Source organism: Penicillium manginii (genome assembly GCF_028828005.1).
Source record: "Penicillium manginii strain IBT 31320 chromosome Unknown utg000002l:1.0-5564898.0:1.0-5567710.0, whole genome shotgun sequence".
Taxonomy (NCBI): domain Eukaryota; kingdom Fungi; phylum Ascomycota; class Eurotiomycetes; order Eurotiales; family Aspergillaceae; genus Penicillium; species Penicillium manginii.
Window position 1 is genome coordinate 2,044,874 of NW_026643103.1, and position 19,452 is coordinate 2,064,325.

The 19,452-nt window shown below is 46.9% G+C and overlaps 6 protein-coding genes across 6 annotated transcripts; 3 read left to right on the forward strand and 3 right to left on the reverse strand.

The window, feature by feature from the left end:
- Window positions 1-797: 797 nt before the first annotated feature.
- N7533_002025 (dipeptidyl-peptidase III) lies at window positions 798-3,066 on the reverse strand (the record flags this gene model as incomplete). Its single annotated transcript, XM_057098675.1, has 3 exons — window positions 798-1,913; window positions 1,970-2,849; window positions 2,939-3,066. The coding sequence occupies 3 exons, from the start codon at window positions 3,064-3,066 to the stop codon at window positions 798-800; spliced, it is 2,124 nt and encodes a 707-aa protein (XP_056963811.1).
- An 862-nt stretch (window positions 3,067-3,928) lies between these two features.
- On the forward strand, window positions 3,929-5,339 carry N7533_002026 (branched-chain amino acid aminotransferase, cytosolic; the record flags this gene model as incomplete). Its single annotated transcript, XM_057098676.1, has 4 exons — window positions 3,929-4,157; window positions 4,221-4,518; window positions 4,571-5,269; window positions 5,327-5,339. The coding sequence occupies 4 exons, from the start codon at window positions 3,929-3,931 to the stop codon at window positions 5,337-5,339; spliced, it is 1,239 nt and encodes a 412-aa protein (XP_056963812.1).
- A 1,190-nt stretch (window positions 5,340-6,529) lies between these two features.
- N7533_002027 (uncharacterized protein) lies at window positions 6,530-8,390 on the forward strand (the record flags this gene model as incomplete). Its single annotated transcript, XM_057098677.1, has 5 exons — window positions 6,530-6,746; window positions 7,115-7,306; window positions 7,364-7,436; window positions 7,537-7,709; window positions 8,065-8,390. 5 exons carry the CDS (start codon window positions 6,530-6,532, stop codon window positions 8,388-8,390), a joined length of 981 nt encoding a protein of 326 aa, XP_056963813.1.
- A 1,574-nt stretch (window positions 8,391-9,964) lies between these two features.
- N7533_002028 (uncharacterized protein) lies at window positions 9,965-11,402 on the reverse strand (the record flags this gene model as incomplete). The annotated part of the gene is made up of 4 exons (XM_057098678.1): window positions 9,965-10,542; window positions 10,597-10,969; window positions 11,029-11,271; window positions 11,322-11,402. 4 exons carry the CDS (start codon window positions 11,400-11,402, stop codon window positions 9,965-9,967), a joined length of 1,275 nt encoding a protein of 424 aa, XP_056963814.1.
- A 596-nt stretch (window positions 11,403-11,998) lies between these two features.
- N7533_002029 (uncharacterized protein) lies at window positions 11,999-12,474 on the reverse strand (the record flags this gene model as incomplete). The annotated part of the gene is made up of 2 exons (XM_057098679.1): window positions 11,999-12,287; window positions 12,350-12,474. 2 exons carry the CDS (start codon window positions 12,472-12,474, stop codon window positions 11,999-12,001), a joined length of 414 nt encoding a protein of 137 aa, XP_056963815.1.
- Window positions 12,475-15,803: 3,329 nt separating this feature from the next.
- N7533_002030 (GMC family oxidoreductase) lies at window positions 15,804-17,689 on the forward strand (the record flags this gene model as incomplete). The annotated part of the gene is made up of 3 exons (XM_057098680.1): window positions 15,804-17,340; window positions 17,395-17,558; window positions 17,609-17,689. 3 exons carry the CDS (start codon window positions 15,804-15,806, stop codon window positions 17,687-17,689), a joined length of 1,782 nt encoding a protein of 593 aa, XP_056963816.1.
- Between the last annotated feature and the right edge of the window lie 1,763 nt (window positions 17,690-19,452).

Here is a 19,452-nt window from a genome sequence, read left to right on the forward strand (position 1 = left end):
AGATAGCGAACACCCAAAGCTTGTATCACAATAATGGTGCCATGGATGATGGGGAAAAATTAATTTTTTTTCAAAATCTACTTCTCTATATCCACTTCACTGTCACCTCATGCTGATGATGTGAATCTATCATGATTTATACTCCGTCTAGATGACTAAGCTATAGAGCCTGAACCAATATACTCCAAGGTTTAAATGTCGGGTCTTCCTTCACTCTTTTTCACATTCTCTTCACAATCCTGTTCTTCATGTAGCAGTGGCAGTTCTGAACAATGATGAAATATGATCAAGTGAATACCATATTATACCACCTAATACCATCGTGCCATCTGGTCCCGGGAGGAACACCTGGATATAGTACTCATCGAACTTACCTACGGGAAGTAGCTGAGTCCACTTACCTGTTTCATTTGCACACCTGGGCATTCTGAACAGAACTTCATCAATTTTCCAAGGTTGTGGAATCATCCTTTGCATCTCCCTATTTCTTGCTACTTTTGCTACTTACCCTTCTCCTCTCTCTTTTTGTGGGTTTTGCAGGATGACTGAATAATAATTATCGGCCCACTGTTGGAGGGACTCCGACTAATAAGAGCGTATGGAAAGAACTGAACGTAGTGATAAAGATAATATTCGGGATCTAGGGCTATCCATATATGACGGATAATGACGGGTCACATGACACCGTCCCCGAAACCTACTTATGCTATTTGGATATTTCCGTCATGCTATAAATTAATGAAGGGACTAGTATCTTATGTTGATAGACTGTTATATTAGGCTTCTAAAGCCCGATTTTACACATTGCGCTCCGCAAAGCTCTGGATAATACCCTCCAGTGTGGGCTCATACTCCTTCAGGGTCACCTTGTCGCCCTCCAGGATAGTGTTAGCCTGGACAAAGACCTTGCGAGGAACCTTGTTCTTGAGAACAACCTCACGGACTTGAGACGCCCACCAGCTATCAACCGAGGTGATTTCATCATACAGGCCCTTGCCCGCCACGACATCCGCCGTGCTCTTGTAAACATGAAGCTTCTGGAGATACTTCTCAACAGCCGGGCGGCCGTGGGAGAGAATCTTAGATCGATCCAAGCGGATCTCGAGGTCTGACAGGTCGTCCTTGGTGTAGTGCAACTTGACGAAGTCATCACCGGCATCCAGGAAAGTACGCAAGATACTATAGCGGGCCTGCATGTGAGCCTGTCCCCACTTCTGAGTCTTGGGATCCCAGAACTCAACGGCGACCAGTCCAGCGCGAGCCATCTGGAGGTAGGCTGCGAAGAGGACATCTCCAGCCTCGCCGTCCATATCAACAGTACCGTCACCGAAACCGAAAATCTTCAAGATTTCAAAGTCGCAGCCCAGGGCCATCGCAACGCACTCAGCGCGACACTCTTCGTAAGACGAGGCGATAGCGCCGAATACAGAGCTCCAGGTCTGTCCGGGCTTGTACCAGGTCTTAACGGGCTTGTTGTCGACAGGGCTGATGGGAGGGTTGGAGATATCGAAGTTGTACTCGCCGGGCGCAGTCTCTTGAAGTAGCTTGCCGGTTCCGTGGCCGAGTAGCTCGTGGATGCCAACCTGGACCTCGAATGCCGGGTCGCGGCATCGGCGGTAGACCTCTTGGTCCTGTTCGGCGATGAAGGGGATGGGCTCGTTGGGAGCCTTTGCGCTGAGAACATTGCCCAGGGAAACGTTCTTGAAGCCTAGATTCTGACGGATATCATCGTAGTTGGGAAGGTTGATACCGGCGGGAAGGCCCGAACAGGCAAAGCTCAGAACCTCCAGAGAAGTGAAGTCGGGGCTGAGGAACGTATCCTTCTCAAACTCGGTGCCCCAGGGAAGTTTAGGGATCATGCTCTCAGCGCTGTCGACCAAGGTTCCGAATGCCCGGGTACGTTCAAGGTTGACCTGTTGGTGGTTAGAAATGCGATCTACGTGGTTGATCTGAATTGTAAGAAACTTACTAGTGCAACGAAACCCTCCCACTCTCCACGCACACCATGGGGGTCTCTGTAGGTCTCTACGAAGCCAATGTTTGTTTCAAGGATAGGCTTCTGGTCTTTCACCCAGATACGCTGGCTCTCCTTGAAGGATTCGATGGAACCAGCACCAAAGTGACGAGCATACGCTTCCAACATACGCTTTTGATTATCGTTGGCCGCATTGAGTTCGGCTTGCTTAATGCTGTGGGCAACCTTAGCCATTTCCTCCTGGTAATCACCAAAGACAAGACGCAAGGTCTTGCCCTTGAGAGATCCCTCCAGGTCAAAAGTGTCGGTCTCGCCCAAGTCGCGATCCCGTGCAGGTGGGTTTGATACGCCAGAGGCAATCAAAAGTTCAAAGTCGCCTGACGAGGTCTTGCGCAGTCTTGTGTTCTCCAATGCCAGCCCCTTCTTCTCCATGAGATCTCCAACAGCGGTGATTTCATCCTTGGTGATGGAGGGTGAGTCAGGGTAGTAAGTTGTCATATGTCCACTAGCAGGGTATCCCAAGTGCATCAATGACTGCTCAGCAGTTTCGTAGATGCCACCCCCAGTGGTGCTCGCCTTTTGGAAAGCAGCCTTGGTCTCCGGTGTGGAGGACGAAAGGGCCTCCAGGGCCGAAGCTGGTAGACGGGGAATGAATTTGGAGTCACCAAAGCCTTTGTAGTTACCACAGTTACCCAGGAACTGGGCGGAATATTCGAGAAAGAAACGGAGATGTTCGTCGCTGACGGAGGTCTTCTTCGCCAGACCGGCCCAATCTCCATTGGCAGCACGGTGCAGAGCAAGGATGAGGTCGTAGATGGGTTCGGATTCGGGCGAGACTTGACGCAATGTAACACGAGTTCCTTCGAAAGCAGCTCTATATGGATTTCCCCGCAGCGGTCAGCTCAGTTCAAAGTTGGGCGATGGCACGATTGCGGTCATGCACTCCTCGGGCAGGTGCCATACCTGCTCATAAAATGAGCATATCGCTTCAAGCTCTCATCCTTCAGGGTATCCCAATGTGCCTTGATCTCTAGCTTGACGACGGAAGGGGGCGAGTCGGCCAAATAGTGTTGTTTAACGTTGTCATCCATGTTGAGCACACGGTATGAATGGGAGAGAGAGAAGTGTTTGGAATGGATGGCAGTCGGGGAGGAAAGAGGGAGACGATGGAGGCGATGGAGAGAATGGAGGGGTAGCGGAGGTCGAACGGAGCTCCGGGTAAGCGACAGACGCGGCGCAATGCCACGCATCAATTGCATTTGGAGAGAGGATCAAGTGTAGCTATGACATATCGAGGAAACTGTGTACCAATCAGGTACTTCTCCGCCCTCGGCACCGCGGTGGAGTACTTCGGTGTACTTCAGGGCAGCTGTAGTGTGGATGCCCACTATTCATAGTGGGCAATTGGTAAATGAGGAATTATTTTCCTTTATTTAGAAGCATGTCCGAGAAGAAAACAAAACCCTTTCGATCAGGTCTCTCTGAGAAGGTGTAGACTAAAAATGGCAGAATATTCTCCTACTAGCATGAATATCTTTCATACATGCTAATCGCACTAACAGTAGCATTCAATGGCCTGCAATGAAGTGTATACTGGCATTTGTTTATTTCCCGGCATTCTGACTCATAGATTAGTCTTATCATATCCGTGATATGGCCTGTTTGACTCGCTCTATACAACTTAATGCCGAATGTGTACTTCAAACCCCGGTCATGTGATCTCCCCGCGCGTCGAGATCCGATTTCGGCGGGGCTGCAGTCAATCCGGACGATTTGATTGGCCGAGGCCGATGCCGGGGGTAGCCGTGGGCGGTGAAGCTTTGCATTTCCATCTCGGAGTGCGAAGTCCAACTCCGAAGTCGTGCGGAGTCATCATTTAAAAACAGTAGGTTTCCCTTCCCCTCCTCTCGAAAATCAGTCATCGGCATCTAAACTGACAATTAGATCACAAAGATGAGATTACTTCAGCAATTGACCCGCCGTACGGCGTTGACTGGGCTCGCGAGCCCTCGCCTGTCTACGCAGATCCCATCCACCCGCCTCTGGCAGCGCAACTTCAGCGCGACGGCTGTGGCGGCCCAGCAGGCTGCCCTGGATGCCTCGAAGCTAGAGATCACCAAGACAAGCACCCCCAAGGAGCTGACCCCTAACAATGAACTCGTCTTCGGCGCGACATTCACTGGTACCTACCTCCTTTTGCGGCGGGACGCACTATGGCGATATCTGACAGGATAAATTCTCCTAGACCACATGCTTTCGATCGAATGGACCGCTAAGGATGGCTGGCAAACTCCTCAAATCGTCCCTTACCAGAATCTCAGCCTGGACCCGTCCACATGTGTATTCCACTACGCCTTCGAGTGTTTCGAGGGAATGAAGGCTTATAAAGATAACAACGGAGGAACTCGTCTGTTCCGGCCAAACAAGAATATGGAGCGTCTTAATAAGTCCTCTGCACGTATTGCTCTGCCGACTTTTGATGGCGAGGCTTTGACCAAGCTGATTGGAGAGTTTGTCAAGCTGGATGACCGCTTCATCCCTAAGTAAGCAGCTCCTGATTCTGGCTTTCCGGTCAAACGTAGCTAATTATAGCAGTGCCCGCGGTTACTCCCTTTACCTGCGACCTACCATGATCGGTACACAAAAGACTCTCGGTGTTGGACCTCCTGGCTCTGCTCTGCTCTTCGTGATTGCCAGCCCCGTCGGCCCTTACTACCCCACCGGCTTCAAGGCCATCTCGCTCGAGGCCACTGACTATGCTGTCCGTGCCTGGCCCGGTGGTGTCGGTGACAAGAAGCTCGGTGCTAACTATGCCCCTTGTATTCTTCCCCAGCTCGAGGCTGCGTCCCGCGGCTTCCAGCAGAACCTGTGGCTTTTCGGCGAGGAGGAGTATGTCACCGAAGTTGGTACTATGAACCTCTTCATTGCTATCAAGAACAAGGAGACCGGAAAGAAGGAGCTCATCACTGCTCCTCTGGACGGTACCATCCTGGAGGGTGTCACCAGAGACTCTGTTCTCACCCTGGCTCGGGAGCGTCTTATCCCCCAGGGCTGGGATATCTCTGAGCGCAAGATCCGCATGGCCGATGTTGCCCAGGCTGCCGAGGACGGCCGCTTGATTGAGGTCTTCGGTGCCGGTACCGCCGCCATTGTCAGCCCTGTGCGGAATATCAGCTACCGCGGCAAGATGGTGGATTGCGGTCTGAAGGAGACCGAGGAGGCTGGTGAGATTGCTCTCCAGATGAAGAACTGGATCGAGGGTATCCAATACGGTGATGAGGCCAACGACTGGAGGTATGCATATCTACCACTTATCGCGATATTGATTTTAAATGCTGACCATCATGATAGTGTCGTTATCTAATGTTGTTTCTTGGTATATTATGGCAAGGACTTTCCCCGTCCTTTGGGTCACATACGTGTGACTCTGTTTGAGAGTATTTGGTTCTCTTCCCGTGCACTTTTGGCATCTGACTTTCCGCATTGGCACTTCAAAAGCCGTTGGCCCTGTTTCTACATTTGAGTTTGGAGCCCCCATTTTCCCGCAACTCTTGTATCGGGAGTTGGTCGGGGCAATAAAATCTTTCGATTATACATTTCGGGTCGTTTCAATTCAAGAACGCATTAGAATTTTGTCAAAACAATTTTATTCTTATTGCTTACATCGTATGGAAGATTTCTATGGAAGCTCTAGTCTGGCTCAGAAAGTGCAGGGAGGGTTACTGTGTTCCATCTACAGTAAGATTTGGACTGTGAACACAGCCTGAGCACCCACCCATCCAAGTTCCTCCCCCTACGCAATCCCCAATGCAACACACCAATGAGCCCCACCGGCCCAAGTCCGACGGTGGAGCCTCGTGAGGTCAGAGCAGACCCCGGACAACATTGCCTTGCAACAGCGAAGCTTTGATCGACACGCGGGGGTTACCCTAGAAGAGGCAATTGACAGTGCGATCCCCTCGGGCTCCACTCCACATCCTCAATACTTAACGATGCTTGGTTGTTCTTGGCCCGGATAATATCCAATGTTGCGAGTTAACAAGCGTCTCATACCATCTGGATTTTTTTATTTGCTCTTGATTAGCTGCCCTCGATGTTTCCCCCCACATTCATCGGATCAAACCCCCACGCATTTCGGTCTGAGTCCAAAATGACTCAAAGTCGGCCCGAGTGCGAGGGGTGAAATGATGCAGTACTTATATATGGGTCCGTCCGAGACCTTGTACCGGGTTTGAATACCCAGCGATTTTGGTACCTTATCTGTCTTACTTTGTGTTGTCTGATATGGTTGACAAGACTGGTCTCAGTGGCCTCAAGGGAACGCCACTTGTGGTAGCCATTACGACCGTATGTTCTGCTTCATTTCTGTAAGTCTATTCTTTTCATTCGGGTTACGGGCTATGATGATGAATTACCACTCACAATACCCCGATGAGTTCTCGTATCATGTTGAGAAGACTGATTGTGGTATAGTAATTGGTATGTTCTAGTTTGTTTGGATATGATCGGGGAGTCATGTCCGGAGTGGTAATTTCAGAGTATTGGCTCCGTGAGATGGGAAACCCAAGCACCGTTATGACCGGCACAATCACCGCACTGTACGATATTGGAGGTGTTTTTGGTGCCCTAATCGCAGCCTTCACGGTTGAGAGCCTTGGCCGCAAACGTGGGTTGATGGTTGGAGCTGCCCTCATTGTCATTGGATCAGTTTTAATGGGAGTATCCGTTGAGCGGGTGCTGATGATAGTCGGCCGAATTATAACTGGGCTGGGTAAGTTAATAGTACTAGTATACTGCCGAGGTGACCCCATCTTAGACGACCCCATACTTAATTGATCTGCATGAAAAATATGCATTGGATTATTGGCCTCCGTTGCACCGGTTTACCAAAGTGAGATATGTCTTTCTAGTCAGCGAGGCTGGCATCTCTGCTGTCAATTGACAATGATGTTACTCTGTTTGAGGCTGGTGTATTGGATCAACTATGCATTCTATTTCCACTCCGGCTCTATAGAGTGGCGATTCCCGCTCCTTTTCCAGGCAGTGTTTGCCCCTTTACTTTTTTTATGACGCCCTTTCTACCCGATACTCCTCGTTGGTTGATGTTTCATGAATCTACACCCGACTGAGGCACTGCAGTACCGGCTAAACTACGCAACAAGCCCGAGGATGACCCCGTTGTACAAAAGGAGAAGTCGGATATTCTTTCTGCGATTAATATCGAATCAGAGGAGGAAGGCACTTGGAAGTCTTTATTTATGGATGGAGGGTGTGCTGCCAACAAGCAGTTCTTCTTAGCGCTTGGTATCCAGTTCATGCAGCAAACTTCAGGTAAGCCTTCTTGTTGAACCCTTTCATATTGCCATCATTCAACCCATCGGTTTTCAGGAATCAAAATTGTGAGCTATTATGCTCCAACAATTTTCCAGGATAGTCTTGGTATGGACCAGGAAAAAGCCTTGTTTGTGTGATGTTTTCTGCAAATGTGGTATATCATTGCTTCTTTTTTAACAGTACGATTTCCCTGCTCCCCGAAAGTAATCTTTATCGTAATCTGACAGCAAGCAGTGGTACATGATCGACTCAGTCGGTAGACGCCACCTTTTTATCACCATGGCAATTGGGATGTGCATTGTACTGGTCTGCGAAGCCATCGCCATGGCTATCGACAACAAGTCCTCAGGAATCGCAGCCGTCTTCTTTGTTTTTGCGTTCGAGGCCTATTTTACTTGGGGTGAGTCGCATTCTCTCATATCTACTAAGCCACAATTATGCATGTGGACACACAGGATAACGACGCATTTCACAGGATGAATGGCCACGGTTTGGGTCTATCCTGCCGAGATCCCCCCCCCCTCAAGATTCGTGCTAAGGGCGCCGCACTAGCAGCAGCAGCAGAACTCCTTGGAAACTTCTTGGTAAGCTCATATCCTAAAAGATTATCCCCATGCACATTTTCTGACAACGTAAAATGAAAAAGGTTGTCGAAATCACACCTCCTGCTCTTGAAAATATAGGCCACAAGACCTACATCATATTTACCGTCTTCAACATTGTCGCGGCTTTTGTTGTCTATTGTTTCTAACCAGAGACGTCTTATCTGAACCTGGAGTCGGTCGATCTTATATTGTTGCCAGATGCGGACCGCGACCAGGGGATCGAAGTGAAGCAAAATTTCTACCAGAAAGCTCTACAGTGGAATTTCGTTCCAAGAGCTCGAATTGCCGTCGATGAGGCCAAGGCAAGGAAGAAAGCTGGTCTTGTTGAAGCGCTGGGTGATACTGAGCCAGCTCAGGGTGATCCCAAGTTCCCTGGACCCACACATGTTGAATATAAAAAAGATATGTGCGCAACAAGGCCTACGAATAACTGGAATTTGAATTCATCTCTGAGCTCAAACTTTTCTATCAGATAGTCAAGGGTGCTATTCGATTGGGCAGGTCAAGGAATATCCAATGGTATTGTAGAAAAGTTTTGTGGCAATTCGAATGTAATTTTTTACAAAATAGGTACAAAGAACGAGACTTTCAAAATGATAAGAAAATCAATAAAAACCCCCAAAAAAGGAATGTAAAACATACATTCATAAAAAGATAGAGGGATAGTATGGTCATCACAGAAAAGACCTCGGGACACCACAGGTAGTCCACCCGGTCAAAGTTCAAAGGCAACTTGAATGATCCTATCCAACGACTCGGAGGTGTCAATGTCCATAAGTGGGCAGGCGCATTACGTTAGCACTCAATGATATAACACCTCGCCTCAGGTTGACGGGTCAAATGCACCAAGCGGTTCATTTGGTCTGACGGGAACTACTTGCAAAGAAGACGCCGATGTCGCTATGCTCGACAAGCCCAATTCTGTTAAGAGCTGATATTCCCACTTGCAATGGAAACACGTGCAACCCGCCAAATAAAAGTGTAGATACTTCCAATACTGAACAAGTGTCTTTTGTATTTGCTCACACTCGGGATCACAAAATCTCTGATGCCATCGATAAGTCTCGGATTTAGATTTTTGGCGCATTATAGCTGAGTATCCATCTTTTTCAACGTAACCATGCAGAGTAAGTCTGCCAATTTGATCACCAAGAACGTTGAATATAGTCAAAGCTGATACCCGGGCTCGTGGAGGAAGGTTGTCCATCAACCTCACCATCTCACCCATTTCAGAAAGTGAAGCTGATATGCGCTTACATCTTTCAAGAAAGCACAATCCTGTTTCCTCACTTGCTAGCCATTCAAACCTTGTAAAGTCTTCGGAGATGTCAATCATTGCCACTGCCATATGTTCACGGGTTAAACCAGTTTCAAACATTGGATGAGACCATTTATGAAATGTGAGCACCGTGTCTGCTCTAACCTGGATAAAGTCCGAAGCAAGAGATTCCAAGTCATCGGCCACGGCTACTGTAGATATCGAGTCGGCTAGAGAGTATATGTCGGATGAAAGCTCTTTAGAACTTAAAGAAACTTGAGGTTCCTCGACCATGATTACTAATACTAGAGATATCGACTCGGATGGATAAAATATGTGTAATGAAACTTCAAGTTTGAAGCTCTTTAGAAGAAACTTGAGAATTTGACTTGATAGTTTCGAGGGGCATATATCGAGGTCTTTATCTAAATTTTCTTGTGACCAAGAATACTTGAGAACTAAGTTTCAATAAAGAAACTTCAAGTTGAACATAAGACTGGATACTAATTTTAGACTTTTGCGAGGCTACCATATGCGCTGACCTTGGAACGAAAGCCCTCGCAGTCTACTGCGTAAGGAACGCTTGCCACTAACAATGAAGGTTTTGAAGGAGTCGCCCGATAGAGCTCTTGAATTCTTTGAGGGTAACCCATGGAAGTAATCCCCGGCACGGGTTTCAAAATATCCTCAATGGAAACAAGTTGTTGACATGAGGTATCAAAGAGCTGAAAGAACTAGTACACAACAAATTAGTCTTCCAATAGCTTGCAATTTATGCTCACTCTGATAGCATTATAACTTAATAGCTCGCCAGCTCTGCGCTAAGAATCCGTTCCTATTCAACCCTCGCACATTCCTTCCATACGATATCTCCTTTGAACGGACAGGAAGTTCATTGAAAGATACATCACCGCACACATCGCCTGGGTCTTCGAATTCGAATCCCACTGCCCTCGCTAGCGATATGACTTCGTCGAGAGATAACTGTAGGAATGGCGCCGTTCCGTAAAGTAAAGGCCCTAGATTGAGCCACGTTCCCCCAGGTCGCAACAGCCGGTGGATCGTCTCGAGATAGGTCAAAAGATTTCGCGCGGTGTCAATGAAGAAGAGCGTTACAAGAACGTCGTATTGTCCTTCTTCGCCATTGAACACCGTAGTGAAGTCGCCCTCAACCAATAATACCGCTGATTTATCCACAAAGGAGTCAGGAAATGAGACAGCTCGCTGCATGTCGGATGTGGTAGCGTGGTGAGACCACCAATCAAGCCAGGGGTGATAGGATTGGGAATTTGAAATTATTGGCTCCCGCATGATCTGTCGATAGGCTAGATTCATGTACATCGACCATTCATTCATTGACACTTCAAAGCCTAACTCTTTTTAGAATGTAGCTGGACAGATGAGTGGATCTAAGGGTAACTCACCATCCAGCCGAGCGATCTCATGTGCCAATCGCCCAATACCACCACCTGGAACTAACACTTTTAGCGGCGCGTTGATTTCTCTCTCCATTTCAATCAATTGGCCTAGAAGACAAGTGAATGATTCTTCACGTTCACCTCGTCCTTCATCGGCCCAGTCACGCACGAAATGCTTCATCGCTTGTGCAACGCTCGTTCGATCAGCTTTCTTGCCTTCACGAATTTGGTCTGCACTGAACTCATCCAGCTCAGATTGCGATATACCGTAGAAGTGTAAGCCTGTCTGTACAATTTCTTGTGCAAGTTCGTCATTCACTTCGATTAGATGCTCCACTGTGTTTAGTTTATGGTTGTACTTGATGGTTGATTCAATCGTCTATCTCCGTTAGCATTTTACCGTCAGGTGATGATATAATGGGATATTGTTAAACACACCTTTCGCTGGCTCTTTGAAACCTTTTTGTATAGAGAGCGCCATCGCTGTACTTCTTCGATATGTCGCTCTTGGTATTGGCGGAATCCATACAACGCAGTTAACAGCCTTTGTCGTGGATGATTTCCATCCCACACTTGGCTTTCACGACCAAGCCGTGTTTGCAACCGCGCGTACTCTTCTTCATGTCTCAGATTTTGAGTATCAACGAGAGTTATATTTTCAACAAGTTTGGGTGTGGCGCCCTGTATTTCCTTAGCTATCTTCAATTTTTGTCGCTTGGAAAGTTTCCTACCGAAGAAACGGGGTCGATCGATTCGCTAGATACGACCGAGGCTAGGATGGACAGCACCAATAGGAAAATCTTAGAGTTCATTTTGTTTGAAATCCAAATACAAGATAGGATCTCGCTTATATTGGCTCAGAGTCTCTTGGCTTCCCCGGGGTCCTCACGCCAAGAAGGTCCAGGGTCTCGCCAAGAGCGGAGCGTCAGTCTTCCTCGCAGTTTTTCGGCTATGGATGTAGGAATTAATTTTTCTTCTTAGATCAAGGGCCTATTAAGTCGAGCTCGGGTGATACTGGTCTCTCCTCGCCATGTCGATATAGTTGTGGGCTCCTATCTACGAACCGCACGATTGCTGGATCTTCATTTTTCTTTATGTAGCCAGCTTGCCTATGCTATGAATATTTTTCAAATTTCTCTACTGAATTTGTCACCAGAAAGTGTACATGAAAAGAAGTTTTGACTTGTTTGAATCCTGCACTACTCGATATGATTGAGGAAGGCTACTCATATTTATCACCACCTGGGCAAATACCGAACTTCCATTGCGACCAATTGTTTCCCAACATGAAGTATATCATTGCCAACGGGACACCCTGACAATACATGAGGTTTTGCAAGACTACTATTAGTAGATAAATTGCCAGTAAAATTTAAAGGTCCAACACAAAAATTATCCAGTGACTCAATTAGACAAAGAGTGCGGCAGCACCAACCGCGAGACCAAAGACGGGCATCATTTTGGCGCCCACCATGTCGGCAGCTCCAGTTTCGGCCGCGTTAGAGGCGGAAGCAGTTGACGAGCTGTCCGTACCAGTCTCTGCTGGGCCATCACAGTGCCAGTGGTCTCCATGGGGCTCGCAGCCCACTGACTCAGTTGGGCTGGGGGAAGTTGGGGTGGCACTTGTTGTGGTATCTTCACTGGAGGATGCGGATGCGGATGTAGTTGCTGTTGCGGATGCGGGACCATCACAATGCCTAGCAGTATTGTCAGCAAAATGAAGTAGAAAATTTTTGAGAGAGACTGAAATCAGTCTTACCAGTGATCACCGTGCGGTTCACAGCCCACCGAAGCTGTGGGAGAAGGGCCTGGGTCTTCACTTGTAGTTGTCTGGGAAATGGCACCCGAGACCAGGGCAATCATGGCAAGAAGAGTGAATTTCATAGTGGCAACCTTGGAATGTTTGAAAGATATCTCTTAAGGTGAATTGATTTTACTTTTTTGCAGCCAAGGCTTCCAGCTTTATATGCCTCCCAGCCGACCTCATTTCGGAGCCGTTCATAGACCCCAATGTGCCAAGCAGGGTCAACTACTTGGCGCCCTCGGACCTCACTTTAGCTATGTTATGATTGTCCCATCAAATGAATTCGTTTTGATAGGAGTGAGGAGATGAAAGTCTCAAAAGGTGATAGTTCGCTTCTTTGACTCATGTTTCACTTGTATTATTTCAATAGCTTTTGGTGATCGTTCATGAGGTCGAGTTGAGTTGTCAGATACAACTCGGAGCATGCCGCATGCCCAGCAATATTGAGAACCTTGGGGACGCTTGTTATGTTTCCTGTCTTGGGTCTAAACATCTTTAGCTGGGCTCCGACCTTGGCATGGCCCGCCAAGTAGACGGGCTATCTTGGCTGCTACATCAACTTCAAAGATGGAGTTGGTATTCAAACGCGGAAGAAACCTATGATTGATGGAATCGACATATCTTAAAGTGGAGATGTAGTCGTATCACATGGCACTGGAAAAGAAAACCCTCTTAACATAAATAAGTGGAAGACTCGGAAGAAAAGGATTGGTCTTTCTTTCCGAATGATTTACTAGGACCGAACGAGGTTGAACATAAGATTGTTGAAAAAGGAAAAGAGAATGAGAGACCTTCAGCTCTCAGCTTGGAGGTATGCATCACTGACATACCGACGGAACAACCTTGGAACTTGATTTATACAGAAATACATGCCACACTAGAATATGATTTCTCTCAATTACGAGAAATACACATGATTCCCAGGACTTGAAATGGCCGTTTCCTTCAATTGGAACAGTATATTGCTTTTGACAATGTACGCCCCTGGCAGTTCCAAGTTTTAGGTGACCCAATGACTCGAATTGAACCATTAGAAGAAGATGAGAATTCAGGCCAAGGATAATTGAAGTTCCGCAGGTTGAACATTCTGCTAGTGTGTTTTAATTACACTCGAATTCTACTTAACAGTGGATAGTTAATAGGGAAAGTGTACACGGGTGATGAGATTTCTCAAGACCGCGTACCATGGAAGATCCTCTTACTAGTAGATCACGAGCATGCATTTTCCGCAATGATTTTCTGCCCGGAGTCGCCAGTAATGCTATTGAAATAGGCGCTTCTTCCGATTCCATCCGGAAAAGCCCACACGTTTCAGACTTCAATGTCTGTCCCGGCCATGAAGGAAACACAAGCTCCTAGCACTTTATCCGGTAGACAATGGCGGTCTTTACAACAAGTGAAAACATATGCGTATAGTAGAAGTCTATCATACTTTCCGGAACACATCTACGGCTAAATTAGATCAATCTCACAAAAGGCTGTCCTCGTATATGCATGTACGCCCAGCCACTATAAATAGACAGTGCGGTTCTTCCCTACTACCTAGTGTAATGGGGATTCTCGCTCTTCAACAAGCAGAGATCCCATGACGTGGCACCTCAGCAATAAGGTGTCCACTCTGGTGGTGAGATATGTAGCGCGCGCAGTTCTAATTTTGAGAATTAACCAATCTTTTCCTGTTCATGAATCAATCCCTGCTTCGTAAAATGACCGCTATCTGATCTACTGAGAGAGATGAAGCTCCACTAGTTCAGTACTGGGAACAAGCTTATCTGCCCGGCCAATACAACTCATTAATCAGTTCAAGCACCCTACGGGTGTAGTGGTTTTGTTTCCTGCGATTGACCCGTCTGCTCACGCAGACAGCCAGCGTGCGATTCCCATCTTTCACTATGTAGTACCTAGGTATCAGCTTGAGATTGATCGTTTTCATACTAGGAGCTCATGTAAGATAAGTTAATATTCTGAAAAAAAATTCTTTTGTGTTTTCACGACAGCACGGAGTAAATAATTGATGCACGTTTTCATTACGACGAAAGCAGCTAGTCAGCTCTAAAAAATTCAAATTTACCTAGTGTCATTTTACCTTGGCGCGAACGACATATGGCCGTTATCCGAAGAATCTCCGATCTGTTGGGGTCTCTATTTCGGGAGCTTCGTGAGGGGAAAAGCCCGAGAGGAGAAAATGGATTGTAACATGAGATACTTAGAACGTATGCTAGGTTCGATCTTAGAAATGCCGAGTTCCGAAATTTGACATATGCATATTGGGAAACATCATGATGTCACAAAATGCCCAAAAGCCACGGGGAACGATTCCAGAAAAAGTTAATCTGTACCTAGGTAGCTTGAGTGTGTCAGACGTATATTTCATCTCTGTCATTTGGGACAGATGTTTGGTTCTCGGGCCGGCTATTCATAACGATGCCTGGCCGGGCGCAATGCCGATCTACCACCGAGAATATTCCGTGAGTCGGAGTACAGCGGCAGGTATTTGACTTTGTCAATATTTACTACGCAGTGACATCTCTCTGGACACAAAACCCCATAATGACATGTGAATTGCCATCTCCTTACGGCACAAAGTAGGTATATGATACACTCAAAGACTGTTTCAATAGACAGCCCTGGAGAGCTTATCGAATTTATCCGGCTGACCACCAAAAATAGCAGTGAACCGATGCATTCCCTTGCTCTTGCCGACGGAACTTATTAAATTACATTCGAAGGCGTTGTCGCTAAAGCAGATAAGAAATTACTATCCACATAATGATGAACTGGCATCTAAAAATAAATCCTAAAGCAAAAGAAAACAAAAATAGCAATGAAAGAAACGTGCTTAGAAGTTGAAAGCATTACCGGCTTGAAGTTCTTTACCCGTAGAGTAGACTTGAGGGCCGATGACCATTGCATAGCTGCCAGTGCAAAAAAAACAAACAAACAGTAGTAACTTAATTTTTATAGATATTACTCGTCTAGCGCTAAACATGGATTTTTCATGGATTAATTCTAAAGCTAAGCTTCGCTTAGGAATTGCGAAGAGAGAATTCCCTGATTGGCCCAGTGTCGGTGAGGGGAAATGGTCCTTCACTTCTCCTCATGAGGGGTAACTTACGAATAAGCAGCCTCCTGCACCATTCACCAGAAGCATCCGAAACAAACGCACTGCAACGATATTGATATTCTTGGCGGCCTTTACTCGGCGACAGAATGCCATCTCGGATACCGGCAATGACACAGGCTGAGCCTTTTCCACAGCACAGAGAAATATCTCAAATTTTGAAAATGGATATAAGAGCAGCCGACCGTCGCATCAATATACGTTTTTCATCCTCGATATCTCAAGCACATTGTTCGACAAGAACACTCAAGTTTCACTCATATCCATCAACAAATTTACAACGTCACAATGGCCTTCGTTTCAAACGGCTCTGAATACGATTTCATCGTCGTGGGCGGCGGTACGGCCGGCAATGCTGTTGCAGGTCGTCTGGCCGAAAACCCCAACGTTCGAATTTTGGTCGTTGAAGCCGGTATTCCCAACCCGGACCAGATCGATGAAATTACTACTCCTGCTAAGGCTTTCAACTTGCGCGGGAGCAAATACGACTGGGCCTACAAGACCACGATGATCAAACGTGATGACTACGAGCGCGTCGAAAAGCCCAACACCCGTGGAAAAGCTCTTGGGGGCAGCTCTTGTGCCAATTACTTCACTTGGATTCCCGGCTCAAAGCCCACCTTTGATGACTGGGAAGCCTTTGGTGGCCCCGACTGGACGTGGGACAGCTGTGTGGACTATCTTCGCAAGTGTGCGACGTATCACGACGATGAACAGCTTTATCCTACCGACCTGGCCAAGATTGGATCTGGAGGCCCTGTGCAAATTTCTCATGCCGAATTGGTCCCGGAGATGAAGCCCTTCCGCGATGCCCTCACTCAAGCATGGGTTTCTAAGGGCCACCCTCTCACCGAAGATATCTTCTCCGGCGAAATGAAAGGTCTCACGCACTGCGTGGATACCATCTACCAAGGCCAGCGACAGGGTAGTTTTCTTTATTTGAAAAACAAGCCCAACGTGACGATCCTTTACGGAGTTCAGTCAAAGCGCTTGATCATAGATCCGGCTACAAAGATCTGCTCTGGTGTCACTGTGACCAGCCAAGAATTTGGCACCGAAATCAATGTTTATGCGAGCCGTGAGGTCATCCTGTCTCAGGGTGTCTTCGAGACCCCTAAGCTTCTGATGCTTAGTGGTGTTGGTCCTGTCAAAGAACTGGCCAAACATGAGATCAAGCCTGTTTTGGATTCTCCTCATGTTGGTCAGCATCTGCTCGACCACCCGATTGTCCCCTTCGTTCTACAGATTAAGGATGGTTTCGGTCTTGACGATCACATACTTCGCTCTGGTCCTCTTAATGACGCAACAATTGCCAGCTATAACCGTGATAAGACGGGACCTCTCAGCTCTGGCCTCTTGGAACTTGTTGGATTTCCACGTATTGACGAGCGACTTGAGAAATCCCCTGCTTATCGGGAGGCAAAGGCTGCGAATGGCGGGTTGGATCCATTCGGACCAGCAGGCCAGCCTCATTTCGAGCTTGATTTCGTTGGAATGTTCAGCACAGCGTTCCAGTGGCATTACCCAGTTCCTGAGAAGGGGAATTACATGACCGTCATCGTGGATCTGCTCCGACCTCTATCCGAGGGTGAAGTAACCCTGAACAGCAACAATTCGCAGGTGCAGCCGAACATCAACCTCAACTTCTTCGGCAATGATTTGGATATTATGGCCATGCGTGAAGGTGTCCGCTGGACATATGATGTTCTCACCAATGGTGTTGGCTTCAAGGATCTTGTCCTTGGGGAGTATCCTTGGAAAATGCCCCTTCAGTCTGACGAAGAGATGAAGAGAGCTGTTCTGGACCGCAGTCAGACTGGATTCCGTGAGTGATAAAGCATTTTGCTGGGATTAACATGCAATGCTAATATAATTCTAGACCCATGCGGTACTGCCCGCCTCTCGAAGAATATTCACCAAGGCGTGGTTGACTCGAAGCTTCGCGTTCATGGAATTAGCAACTTGCGGATTGCGGATGCCTCTGTGATCCCTGTTATCCCTGATTGTCGTATTCAAAACTCGGTCTATATGATCGGCGAGAAGGTTTGTCACCACTCTTTAGTATCTTGAATGAAAACTAACGGATTCTCTAGGCGGCGGATATGATCAAGTTTGCGCACAAGGATCTTTATGAGTCTCAGAACATTCCTTATATCGGCTCCAGCAAACTCTGAGCCCTGGATATTACTTTTGAAATTACATGCCTGCGAAATGTTTCTTGCTATTTAGTTCATGAATATTGAATATAAGGAGAGAAAAAAACCCCCCCCAAATAAGCGCTCAAGTAGTGCGATCATGATTTTCCTCCAAGATATGGGAGCTCCCTAGGATCATCAGGCTACTAAAAAAAAGCCCTGGAGATAGATAAGGAGCCTTGGCTACCATGCTGCAATAAGATCTTCGACCTTTTATTCAGATTCCGAGATAGCTGAATATTGTGGTCAGGTGTGTTAGAGTGGCTATCATTCGAGTCTTGGTATCATACAAGGTAGTACACATAGAGAATTATCCCATCTGCATAGGCGATGGCATCAGATAACACTAAAGCTCGGACAATGCCAATGATCCTTTTTAGGAAGGCGCTTAAAGCAAAGATTAACTACTAAACCTCATGTCCTGGCTTACCGACTCGGCTCCGGGAAACACGGGAAACACTGTATAATACCCCGTTCGTTTTGAACTGGCTTGGTACTTCTTTCACACCTAGAGGTTAGGGCTGAGTATGCCACGGAATAGTAATCATCATGCACAGACTCGGAGAAAATACAGCCGCAACGCATGCTCATTGATCGGAAAATTGATAGTAATGGACGCCTGATATCTCGGCCTGACTCTAAATGAAAATAGCTACGGTCGCAGTTGCATAATACCAGGTAGCAACAGCGTCATGAAGATGACGTATAGTTATACCCTGTCGTAGTTGAGCAGTCTGATTTCAAATCGCGAGTCTCAAACTAGAGATCAGAAGATACTAATCGTGAAATTTCCTCAATATGCCCCGGAAATGTAAAAGTAAATCGAAGGGCTATGTGAAGTCAAGGCAGCCGCAATTACAAATCAGGTCTCCTTTCGACAGTGACTGCCTGATCTTTTGACGTAGGTGGACGGCATTACGGGCTGTTATGATCAAGACAGGGTACGCTGCCTTTGAAGATACGATTGGATACGGCACACGCCAAAATTTAAATCTAAAATATCAAAGAAAGTAAAATTAAGTAAGGCAACCAGTGACCCAGCCCCTTCTATTCGGGATCTGTAGGGGTTTGAGTCCCCGCGCCTGACCTCGGCGACGCCGATAACATTGACGCATCTTATACTTTTGTCCAACTTCCATTCAATGTCCTACGGCAGCCTGTGCATGTCTGTACCTGTTCTTTGAAGTTTCGAACAAATTTTAATTGCCTGATAACTAGGGGCTACCCCTGTCACTTTCTTTGGCCGGCTGATAACCATGTCACTAATGTGATTAATTGCCCGTCTCTTTGCTCAAGGAAAAAGATGATAGAGCACTCTCGAAACAAGGATTCCACGATTTAGTGGAAGAATTATACAGCAGTACGCAACCGACCTGACTAGAGAGAAATGACTTTTGTAAAGCAGCACAAAATGTGACCCCTTTGTTGCATTTCCTGATTGGCCCTATTGGAAATCCATGGGATCGGGATCTCAGACTGTGTAACCTGCGTAAATCACATGGACATGTTTGAAAACTTGAGGCTTGTGCCTATATTGTTTTCTTTTCCGCATATACTCTCGTAGATTCATTTTAGATCAAATTCATTTAAAACTCGAAAGTGTACTATGGAGAGTGTGTCATTACTGTACGTACTCCGTACATAGTATGGACCATGGTAATTCAGTTAGATCCATTATTGGATATGAAAATGGACCCGGTTTCACATGGCCATTGCCGATCGAGTAATTTGCTCGCTGCAAT